Source organism: Pleurodeles waltl, chromosome 3_1 (genome assembly GCF_031143425.1).
Source record: "Pleurodeles waltl isolate 20211129_DDA chromosome 3_1, aPleWal1.hap1.20221129, whole genome shotgun sequence".
NCBI lineage: Eukaryota > Metazoa > Chordata > Amphibia > Caudata > Salamandridae > Pleurodeles > Pleurodeles waltl.
Genome location: NC_090440.1, coordinates 1,785,465,452 through 1,785,478,267, shown reverse-complemented (window position 1 = coordinate 1,785,478,267; position 12,816 = coordinate 1,785,465,452). Strand labels below are relative to the sequence as shown.

Here is a 12,816-nt window from a genome sequence, read left to right as displayed (position 1 = left end):
CCAAAGTTAAAACATAAATTAATGCAATCAAAACACAATGAGGGCAGGGACAATTCCTTGCCTAAACTGTATACACTGCAATAGTGTTATTAGGAGAAACGGTAACTTACCCACACTGAAATATACATCACTAAAGAATTAAGACACATTATTAGCTGGAAGCCTCAAGTCTACTCTCTGAATGAAAATTCTTTTGGAATTGGCACTAAATGAAACAGGCCCATAGGAGCCCACTTAGCAATGAGCAGATGAACTACAACCCAGACGTATTTAGAAGTAACATACAAAAGTTAGGAAATATTTGCTAAATAACCATGATTAACTTAAATTATGTACAAACAATAAGTGTGTTACACGTTTCACAATCTATTTTCTCTCATTTTTCCTGGTGCAAAAATCTCTGTGATGTGAAATGGTGTAAAAACTGTTTGTTCTATTCCATATTGCACAAGCAGCAAGTGCGTTGCAAATTGAATTTTGCACTGGTGCAAAGTTACTGCTATAATTAGTGAGTTAAAACCTTCCACAAAATATTGCATACCCACTTCGTAAAAACATCTCCATCTTACCATTCTGAATGAGAGTTTGGGACCGTGTGAACCTCCCGTGGACAGCTGTCATATGTAGTGGACTCCTTCCATCGTTGCTCTGAAAGTAAATCATGGCATCATTGTAAATATATCTAAGTCCATGCAAATACATTCTCTAAAACTCGCATAAAAGGTAATATACCTAATACAGCTACAAAAAATACTAATTCGGCCCACCAGTGCTACTCTACTTTTCATTTCACATATTATTCATGATTGCTTTGTAGATATGATACCTACTACATGAATTCTTATCAGGCACCAACAGCAATCTAAGCAACAGAAGAATTATAGAGTGCCATTTGAAGCCTTGTGTGCCAGTCACTACAACACTGAAATTTTTCTTTCTAGAGGATGCTGCTGCTGGTGACTTGCCAGCAAAACAGTAAAACATAACTAACCAATAGGGAGCTAGAGGGCACAATATGGCTGCCACTCCATCATGACTGGGGTGGGTTGGTTGGGAGTGGAAGAATGGGAATACTCTGGGGTCACAAGCCAAGAAAATAAATTCACCCATTTTATACAATTATCATCGATCTCACATCAATTATATTCACCAACAAACATTAACAGCATTTTACTAGGAAAACTCCCTGCCGATTATGGTGATATAATACACTTTGCTCACTTGAACAATACACAAAAGCATGAACAGTTGTACAATTCAAACGGCCAGCAACAAATTGTCAGCATTTCGTGTGCATATCAGGGAATAATACATGGGGCTCAAAACTCCACCCACCAGTTACCCAGCCGCTGGTGTTGGATGTATCAAACACAGACATATTTCCCTGTGAGGAGGTTAGTATCAAAGTGTTTTTTTTCACAAAGTGCATCTAAATAAACAGCTGATATGTTCTGAATAGAAAAGTAAAGGTATTCTTTCTAAAATTCAAAATCATTCATCCATGGGTTCAAATATAATCCACTTCAGGCTTGAAGAGAATTAATTGATTGAAGAGAAGCAATTAATTGATTGAAGTTGAAAGATGTTAATACTCTTCAATTAATTAAAATAATTTTATGAATTTTAAAAATTTTAATGCTCTTAGATTTTTTGAAAGACTTTTGTAATCAGAATACCATGACTGGTGTGTTTGCATGGAGTTTATAAAAGCATTACTCTCTAATTAACCCATCAACAGAAACAGATTTTGCTCACCTTGTGTTTATACATTCATAATATTCGGCATCATAGCTTAAAAGTATTTTATTTTCATGGTGCCATTAATGTATATAGCACACATTTACAACTCTTGGATCAGACTTTTTATACTATGCCGATGGTAATGCTAAAATGTAAGTTGGATCCCAGGCAATATAGCAAGTAAAAGGAAAAATGGGGTTGGTTAAGCAGATTACATCAGTCTTCGGTACACTGAACTGCCACGACTCCCTCACTGAAGTCGGAACTCTGGCATAAGCTCATAAAACAAACATCTAAAGTGAAAGATGATATGGGTTAAAAAATGACATGATAGGTAAGTACACAAGCCTCCTACTAACCACCATCTTAATAGTCTGTTCAGTCAGCAGAGTAGGAAGAATGTGAGAATGCTCATTTAGGCTTACTGTTCAGTCTAAAAGAAAATGGAAACATACACTGGCAGGCGTATACTTTCCAAGAAAACACAAAAAAACCTAAATCATACTCTCATAAATATCTCATCCGAAATCTGTTTCACCCTACCAAGCATACATTTGTGAAAAACAATGTTTTAAAGGTCTCCCAAACCCCTTACTAAGGGGGTCGCAGCATCCTTATCATGACTTCCATTTCAAAGTGAAAACTCTCTAACTCCATTGCACTATTTAATACAGACTACAGCATACATTTCATTTTAAATAGGTCTCTATTTCTCAACAAACCCAGAAAAGAGATTTAAAAGCTACCACTTATGTGCTAATACACGTAGAGAATTACAAGAAAGAATAACAAAACAAATGCATCACTCTTTGGAAAGGAGGTGTAAAATGTGACTAGACCATAATGTAGGACCATAAATGTTTGGCTTTGGTGTCCAGCAAATTACACAAAAATAGTAAACAGGATATGAGGTCCTTCCAAACAACTGATTTAAGGTGTTCATAACTTATAAAGAGGTAACTTATGTAAAACAAGTAGTAGCCACTTACTTTCATAACAAATCACAAATGTACAAAAATATAGTAAAAAAGCCTAGACATAAAAAATGGATATTTACCAGCAGATTAATATCCGCCCCGTTGTTTACTAAGAGCTCCAGACACAGAGCGCCATGGGCTGAGGCAGCAGCAAAATGCAGAGGAGTGAAGCCTTTGTTGTTAGGCTGGTTCACATTAGCACCATAGTCAATCAGCTCATTCACCACTGCATCCTGCCCATTGTAACTGGCAAGATGGAGCGCAGCATTCCCATGGGTGGTAACGTCATCTATCTGAAAGGGACAAGATGGTGGAACATGTTAGTAAGATGTCAGGCAATCCTCACCTTGAACATTAAAACAGCACACTCCACCAATACCCAAGGGCACCACATCTCAATCACATCTTGATCCAAAGATACCAAACTGTTTACAAGCACTGGAGCAAAACATGGTGTCACGTTAAAGGCTAAAAGGCATAGTAAATAATTATGATTTATTAGCATGAATAAATGAGAACCAATATGTAAGAAACCTCATCATGAAATGCAGTTGTGTACCTACAAAGAATTATAACATTTGTGAGGTTCTCAGGGCACAACCCACAGGAGGGCACCAAGGAGGAAAGGAAACAAATGGGAAGAGAGAGGAATAAAATCTAACACTGAACAGGACAGCAAAAAAACTATTCGTGGATGATTCTCCAAAATAGAATCCTGATCCTTGCAACCTTTTTCACACTTCCAACACTAGAAGCATTACATTCAAAATCATTCTCAACTTCAGAAGTATCAAAATGCTCTCTGGGAATGATCTCAATAAACCCCAGACTTCTAAGTTCGGGCCCTTGTTGATGGTTAGCTACTCTTTTCCCGAAAGGAGAAGGAGCCATCAGAACATTAGGGGCTGGGTTAATAAGAAATGTACCATGAAATCCAGACTGGCTCTCACATGCTTGTATGGATTTGGAAATCCTTTTAACATTCCAACACCTCTTATCTTGGGTGATAACACTTTTCTATGGAGTTTAGCAACTCAGTAAGGGAGAGACCTAGTTGGTGAATCCTGATGTATCCAACCACAGCAAATTGGGAGTTTTGGCCCTGTTGACATTATCAAAATATTCCTTGGTACAGGTTTGCTGAGGCTCTACATGACTCCTGACCTCAAGGAGCTTGGATTTGGAAACATGGGATTTGCCCTAAGACGGCTTACACTTGGGCCACCATGAATATACTTTAGATATAGGGTGGCTCCCTCTGTATTAGAAGAATGGGCTAATACCTGTGGCACTACTTGGGAATATTCTCTAAGCCTACATTCTCTCAAAGATGGCTAAAGAAAAGGGAATGTGTTCTTGGCTGGCTTGATGTACATTGTCCTTAAGATAACAATTAAACTGTCCAACCTGCCGACTGCACTGTGAGCTTTAAGGGAAGTCCTCAAGTGAGTTCCACCATGAAGATGGAAGAAATCAGTCATTTTGGTGGAAGCAAGGTTCACTGTGTTGTCTGTAACAATCGTCTCAGTGAAGTCCTTCTTGATATGACTTCCTTGTGGGAAATGTCCTTAACCACAGGTTCTTAATGACGCGGACGTTTCCCATGCAAGCCTAACCACGATTGCCGTAACAATGCTTGGCTTTTTCTGTACCTTAATCACGCATGTGTTAAACTACGCATATGCGTGGTTCAGGCACAGAAAAAGCCATGAGTTGTTCAGCAGAGGACGCAGTCAGGTTAATGAGGCTGGAGCAGGGGTGGGAGTAGGATTAAGGGTTTGCGGTGGGTGGGGAGTCAGGGCATTAAAGGGGGCGGGGCTTGTTTATTATTATTTTTAGGGCTTATAGTGGGGTTGGTTTTTTTTTTGTTTTGTTTTTTTAGGGGAGGGAGTGGGGGTTTGGGTATTTTTTTAATTTAGGGCTTAGGGCGGGGTGTGGGTTAGTTTATTTTTAAAGGGGTGGAGGAAGGTTTAAGGATGTGCGGGAGGAGGAAGGATCGGGAGAGAATGTGGCGAGGTAATTGGGGTTGGGCCAGGTTTGGTGGGTAGTTTTTCGAGATGGGGTGGAATTAGGGCTTAGGGTGGGTGAGGGGTGTTGTGGTACTTTCGTTTTTAGGGGCAGGGGTGGGGGGGTGTCAGGGTAGTTTTTTTGTTTTAGGGCTCAGGGGTGGGGGGTCAGGGTAATTCTGTTTCTAGGGGCAGGGTGGGGGGGTTGGTATAGTTTTTTTAAGGGCTTAGGGTGGGTGTGGGTGGTGGTGGTAGTTTACTCACTAGGGAAGAAGGTTTTAGGGCTCAGGGCGGGTAGGAAGTGTCTACTAGTTTAGGTTTTAGGGGCAGGGGTGGGGTCTTTTTTTAGGGCTCAGGGAAGGTGGGGGGTCAGGAAAGTTTACTTATTAGGGGGAAGGCTTTAGGGCTCAGGGCAGGTGGCTGTTGGGGTAGTTTAGTTTTTAGGGGCAGGTGGGAGGGATCAGTATTTTTTTTTTTTTTTTTTTAGGGCTCAGGGCGGGTGAGGGGTGTTGGTGTAGTTTGGTTTTATGGGGGCAGAGCTGGGGGGGTTCGGGCTAGTTTTATTTTCAGGGCTCAGGGTGAGTGAGAGGGTTTGGGGTAGGTATTAAGGGTGGGGGTAGTTTTGGACCTCAGGGTGGGTGGGGCGTGGCTGCATAAAAAAACATGCATGCCCTTTTGCATGCCGTTTCCACACATCCTTTACTAGGCATGCTTTTAAAACTAAATTCATTGTAAAGGCAAGCATGGAAACAACCCGGTTGTGGTTCCAATGCATTGTTAAGGCATGCGTTGTTCTGCCATACGTGGTTCTATCATACAACCCTTCCATGTGGAAGTCTAAAACTTCAGAAGTGGTTGTTCAAACGTAACCTCTGGCCACGTAGACTGAAAATAGATGATAACTAGAGCATACTGCATGCAAGAGGAAAGTTTGTGATAGGGACCAGGAATATCAACCTTCAACTTTTCCCATGTAAATTCAGGGCAGTGAACTGGTTGTACTTATCACTGTACATGCAACCCGGACACTCTCTGATTTAACAATTAGCATTAATCTCAATTCTGGCCCACCAGAAATGCAACCTACACAAATCATTGAGCCCGTCTCACCCTTGTGGCAAGAAGAAAGCATGTTTAAGCAAACACCCTTGGAAGGAACACATACATTGTTATGAAAGTCAAATCCATTCACTGCACTTAATTCTGCACTCACTTGGGCAAAGGAATGTATGGGACCACTTAGAGATTTAATGGGAGGGAGCCACATGTTTCTTCACCAAACCCACCTTATCATCCTCTTTCCATCAGTTCCTCATCTATGTAACCAGTTTGGAGGGTGTAAACATCATTCAAATTAATCACCACATCTATTTCCTCATCCCCTAACTCTGTTCACCTTCATTCTCACATGAAGTGTGTAGTAAAAGGTCTGCAGTTTGGTTGTTCCTTCCATAGACCTGAGCTTCTAAACAGACCTCCTGTGGTTTACAGCTCAGGCTGGCAACTGTGCAGTGAACTTTAAGCCTTGGCCTGGAGACAAAATGTAGGCAAGGGTTATATGATCAGTCTACAACTTGAACCTCTTTCCACAGATGAAATGGGGAAACGACTGATCGCCCAAACACATGAGAAACGTTTCCTCTCAATGACAGCATATTTCCGTTCTGTCAAAGTAAACGTCCCGGCGATAGGCTACTATCCATTCTTCACTCCCATGTTTTTGGGGCAAAAAAGCTCTTATGCCATTTAAGCTGACACCCACTGAAATAGACAAAGTTTTTCAAGACAAAATGGTTTTAAAGCAGAGGCTATAATTTTATCCTTTACAGCTTTAATGGCTGCTTGCTAATCTTGTCACCACACAAAACGTTCACATTTTCTCAGTAAGTTGCACAAGGGTTCTATAAGAGTGGCAATGTTTTCCACAAATTTGGGGCAAAATTCACAATTAACATCTTTGTCGGTGGCCAATAGTGCCCTCTGGAAAGCCTTAATTAGGCATGATTTTGTACTAACCCTTGGGCCAAAATCAAGTGTCCGAAGTACCCCATATGCTGTCTGAATAATTTACATTTTTCCAGAGACAAGGTCAGACCTTTCGTTGCTAACCTTGAACAAAATATATGCAAAACAGTGCAATGTTGTCCTCATTTTTGGAGAAAACCAAAATGTCATCCTGGAAGCATTTGACATTTTTGTTCAAATCTTTATACAGATGAACCATGGAACATGAAGCACAGATGCTAAGCCCAATTGCATCCTATTGTATTGGAACAGTCCAGACGGCGTGAGAAAGACAATGGGAGACATTGACTCCTCTGCAAATTCAACCTCATGATTGGCTTGTCTGAGGTCAAGGGGGAACATACTATGGTGCCACCCAGGAGTGCAAGGGTTTCATGTCTTCTAGGTAAGGGATGGTGGTCAATGACAACTGAAGCATCCAAGGTATGCAGAGAAACACAAAGATATAAGCTGGTATCCTCTTTGGACAAGACTAAGGGTCTGACCCAATCTGAAGTTTCAGTTTCCTCTATATTCTCTTTCTTGAGCTCAGACAGATGAGCTAGCTAAACCCCCGAGCAGCACTTCGCTACACCCCAAAGAGCTCAATATCGACTCACAATTAAACACTGATAGACATCCCAGTAGTGCTTCTTGTTTTGCAGACCAACAGCTCACGTGCTGTACATTAGAAAGGGATTTTGAAGAATGTTGCTTTTTATTACCATCACCACTAAAACTGTTTAAATGTATACCTTTCACAAGGACATGAGAGGAGTTCTGGAAAGTGATTACTATTAAGAGAAATAGCCATTGCCTTAAACCTTTGGAGGAAGACCTCGGTTGATCTAGTTTCAAAATTGATGTTTATAGTAAACTTTATGGACAACCACTGTGTGCAAGAGTTAGTTGGTTAAACCTAGAGAGGAAAAAGAACCATTAGGTGAAGTTAGAAATGTTTGTGAAAAGTCTGAACGATTCCATCAAACAAGACCATCTCAACAGCCAGCTAAATGTAGATTGAGTCCAGAGTACCTCATGCTGGCCACTCAGATGTTTATCAGGGTTAAATAAGGCATACTGTAGTATCCCCTTCATTGCTAAACTGCCAGGTGTTTGTGGCACATATTGCCTCCTAACACCACCACCTACCACCAGAGGCTCCTGTAGGCATCATCACTGCCCTTTAGGTTACAAAATCTGCAGTCATTTCACATCTGATCATTAGACCTACGGTACTTGAGTACTATAGGAAACAAGTCAATATTGTCTTGTATGCAAAAGTAGTAGCCTAAAGGGTCATAAAAAGATGTTTATTAGGTCGCCTCACCCATATCTTATCATGGCATGTTACATCATAGGCGACCTCCCACACTGGAGTAGGACAATGCTCTCCAGAAGATTCAACAAAATAAACATTGATATTACTTTGCAATGTTGTGAGGACCCTTTTACTGGCCAGGTTGGGTAACCCTGTTCTTGCTTAGTTTTACAGTTTCTGTCTCAGCCACATTTTATACATGTTTTTAATCATGTTAGTGAGACTGCTTTTTAGAGACAGGTTTTACACATTTCATCAGTTGCTTTATTCTTAGAGAGCAAGGAACGTGTTTCTCATTTAATCAGCCTTTGCACTACATATAATCAGTACTCTTTGTCCAAGGCTGCTAAAAGCAGTACAGAATATGCTAGCTTGTTTTGCAAGTCAAGGAGCCAGCTTTTATCTCAAAGACACCACATTACACCATAACTGTGGTCTCAATGTTGCACAGGTTATTACATAAACTGTACAATGACCCAAGGAGGGTAGAGGGCATTCCGGTCATGGCCATCCTGGGCGTGTTGTATGACAGGCAGTTTTGCTGGTGTTGAATTACCAGCTTCCCGAGAGGAATTGCCATCTACACGGCAGGCGATTCCTGATATTCTATCCAGGTATAGGTTTGGAGACAGTCCCTTACATCGGGCCAGGTAGAGGGTTACAACCACTATGCTCTGAGTCGTAGACACAGGGTTAGGTAGGAATCTCTTGGAACATCTAGAACCATTTGCATCATGGTGGGATTATGCATTTCCTTTACCATGATTGTGATGTTGATTACCTTGCTTTGTTTCATCTGCCTAATTATTACAGCACATGTTTTTTAAACTAGATTGTGACTGTTTCAAAAAATGCATTGAAAATTTATCTTGTGTCTCTTCTTGACATGCGTGAGTAACTGAGCGAAAGGGGTACAATCTGTTTCCACAACTTCTATGGGGAGTTGGAGTGTCATGTTAGGGTTGCCATAATCACCACTTACTTGTGCGTTCGGGAGGTTTGAGCAAGGCACTGTGAGCTAACTAGGAGTTCGGCAGACAGCTACTAAGCGTGTGGGTCTCCCACACTTAGGAGTGCTGCCGTCCTAAGCACGCAGACCTGTTACCAAAGTAGAAACCACATAACAACAGAACAAATTCACCAGTCCAGATTCAAGGTTATAAATAGCTAGGGGTATACCCAAAAGAAGTTCCTTTATTATAGGATGCCCCTGGTATAGGTTAAAATCAGAACTGTGGTGTAAAGGTAGAACATGATGATTCACCTACCACTCAAAGCTACCAACATGTTTCAGCCTACTTTTGGTGCCAAAAATTTGTCATAAGGTCTTCGTGAGGTTCAAAGAACTTCTTGTCAACATCAAAAATGCGTTACATGCAGATAAACTAAGACTATCCTCTCATACCAGTGGGGCGTCCACTATGACATTAACCCGAAGTTTTTTTTTTAAACTAAGGGCTTCATGGATCAGAAAGGGGAGTGTTTCCTCTGTAGTCACACAGTTGTCAAGAGGTGGACGCAGTCAGTTTGACCTATTCTACCCCCAAAATGTCAGTTAAAAAAATACCGTTTTACATGATTCACCGTTTACAGATATCTCAAGTAACTAGTGCCCTAAGGTTATAACTCATGCCCCCGCTATGCACAGTCTTGTCATCAATGATGTCATTGCAAATGTTGCTGTTAAATGATCAATGATGTCATAAAACATTTAATGAGTGAATCAATATGTAGGGTAATTAGTTATAGTTACCTTAGGGCAAGGGATATACAGTAGTTACTTGAGATAACTATAACTGATGAATTTCCATGTTTTTTTGTTTACAACGGTATGATTTTAACTGACAGTTTCACCTAACTATAACATCCCTTTGACCTTTGTTTTTTTCAGGGATTGTTTAATGGGTTTTTTCAATGCCAAGCAAAATATTATTGCCATACCTAACTAACACGTCACTTTAACCATTGTTTATTTCAATTAATGTCTAGGATGTATTTTTAAATATAAAGTAATATATTATTACTATACGTAATGTCAACTCCACACTGCACATGGCCTTTGGCCTTGCACAGCATGGGGTTGGCCACAGGGCAAGGACTGCTGCTAGGCCCTGCACCCAACTCCCCGTGGGCAACCAACCCCCACCATGCATGGCCCTTGGTGTGGAGTCATCCAACTTCCCGCAGGCAAACAACCCAAGGCCATGCGCCGTGGCGGGTTGCATGGAAAGCTAGGCCTGAGGCCAAGTCTGGAGCCCGTCCCCTCACAAGCAGCCAACCCATTGCTATGAACGGCCTTCTGGCATGCACAGTGTGGGTTCGATCTCACAGTTCCTGGCAACACCCAGGCAGACTTACTTTCACAATACCAAAACATAAAACATGGCCCTATGGCTTTATCAAGGGGTGAGCACATTAATGTATATATCTAAAGCAGATCTATCATCCTTCTCCAAAAATCACCAGTTTTCAATCAAATGTATATTTCAGTAATTCACAAAATGTAATGCGTAATAACAGTGGTTTTTATAAAAATGTTTAATAAAGTGTTAATTAAAAAATAAAATCAACATGTATGTCAGTCTTTCTTTTAATATAATTTTTCTGGTGACATTTTGTGAGCTGACAAATTTTAAAAGGCTCAGAAAAGATGCCTTTCTGTTTTTTAGATAAAACCAACATGTGTGTCTTTCTTTTAACATTTTTTCAGCCCACAACATGTAAACATAAAAGCAACCACAAGATGGCCTTGCACTCCAGCAGGAGGGCATAGAGCTCCAGCTCAGAGTGCTTTAAAAACATATAATAAGTTCCCCTAGGAGGTACTACCTGCAGTCCCCCACCCCTACATTTAAAATAGAGGCTTGGTGATGCCCCTGCCTCTTCTAGCAACCATGTTCAAATGTTATCTATTTTGAAATGGCTAGTGCATTAGAGGGCACTCATTCCTAGCTCCTGCCATCTCAGTTATTATTCACATTTGTATATTTATTTTGGGTGTCCCGTGCCCACCCAAGACACCCAGATCCTTATTGTTCTGTTGGGCTGCAGGAGGGAGACCCAGGGCCCTCGTGGCCCCACTGGCTCACCCACCTTGAGTGCAGCAGAAGTCGGCATTGCACTTGCCCAGCATGGGCTGGTGTTTATGCTTGCTGCAGCTGGGTGGGAGTTATCAGAGTTTCCCTGCCTGCAAGCATGAATATGTGGGAGCAGACATGTCTTCCTGGAAAATACTGTGTCCCGGGGGATGGGCTCCCCCAGGACAGTTACTGAGCTGGCCCTGGGGGTTGGGGTCCCCAGAGCTTTTTGAGGCTTTGGGAGGTGGTGACCTGCTCCTACCTCCTTTTAAAATGTATTTGCCACAGGGGACGGAGTCCCCAGGACCTTTCCAGGACCAGGGAGGTAAACGTTGTGTTTTTTCTTGCATTTTTCTGCCGCTGCCCAGAGAAGACCGTCTTATCAAACTTTTCATTGTGAAATAATAACGTTGTGGTCTAAGTGTATAATAGCTGAATATCAAAGTGCTGAGATGAAATACATACTTTAAGAGTACAAAAGGTAAACTATACAAGAAGAAGATAAAGACCTGTAACTGAACAGAATGTCAACAAATACTGTTTATAGTAATTTTAAGTTAGTATGTTGTTTTTTTCCCTTTTTTTGTAGCTGGCAACATTTCTGTCTGATACCACTTACCTCAACGCCTAGATTCAGAAGGTGCTTCACTACACTAAGCTGCCCATTGGATGCAGCAGCATGCATCGGTGTGTACCCCTTCTTGTCCTTGCACATAACGTCGGCTCCATGATTAATCAGCAATGCAACAACTTCCAGGTGACCTTTAGGATATTGGGGAGGAAAAGACAATGAATGTGCTGTACACTTAATATATGTGGTTTATTCCACTCTATGATTCAAGCCACAAGCACGACTGGTGGCCCTTCTTTTAAGGGTGACTGCTTCAAAACCAAAACAACATGCACATCTGTTGTCATTTTAACTTGACCCCAACCCAGATACTAGCTCATTCCTTGAAGTGAAGATTGGCGAATGAACCACTCCAAAATGGCAAACATTTGAGGCAGGGAAATGAAGTGCCACTAAATGAGAAATGTGATAAAGGAAAGTTGGATGAAACATGGTCGACCACCTCCCTCCAAACTCAAGTTCCCACAGTATATGGAAGTGAAGAATACCACAAAATACCATGCTCTCCGCTCGCAGAAACCATCCATGATGAACTCTGCGATCGGTGGTAGGTGACGCTAAAGAGGAAGTGCTACCAATCACTAAGACTTACAGAACCTACGGGAACAATTAGGTAAAATATACCAGAGTATGGGCCTACCAGGCCCAGAAAGTAGACAATTCATCCCCGACCAACTCTGTTGTGTTAGCTATGAACACAATCTCAGACACCCTTAAAACTAACTTTCAAATGGAAAAACTGATGAGCTATTGGAAGCACGAGCAAGTCATTAAAATCTAAGATTAGAAGATGCAATAGAAGTGCTACACATCTCAACCAAATTAACACATGCTATGACAGCTTGCAGACAGGGCCCAGAAACCAACAATTACAGCACCAGTTTTAGTCTGACCAGTAAAACAGGCACTAAGTGTAACATCTTCTGTAGTCACAGGATTAAAACAGATTCATCAGTAGGGATTACGACAATTATAGATTTAGAGAGACATGAAAGTATCCACCTATTGTAAAGTTAAAGAAACAAATTCTTCAGTTGACCCAAACGACCCAGAAAAGGGG

General features: G+C 41.3%; 1 protein-coding gene across 11 annotated transcripts in view; it reads right to left on the bottom strand.

Moving 5' to 3' along the window:
* ANKRD44 (ankyrin repeat domain 44) overlaps positions 1-12,816 on the bottom strand; it is a 618,040-nt gene that overhangs the window by 347,385 nt on the left and 257,839 nt on the right. For all 11 annotated transcript variants that reach the window (XM_069225839.1, XM_069225843.1, XM_069225840.1 and 8 more), the window contains 3 exons: positions 11,745-11,887; positions 2,798-3,010; positions 570-648 (listed from right to left, as the gene is read on the bottom strand). In XM_069225839.1, coding sequence (XP_069081940.1) covers positions 570-648; positions 2,798-3,010; positions 11,745-11,887 — 435 coding nt within the window. The remainder of the gene's footprint in view (positions 1-569; positions 649-2,797; positions 3,011-11,744; positions 11,888-12,816) is intronic.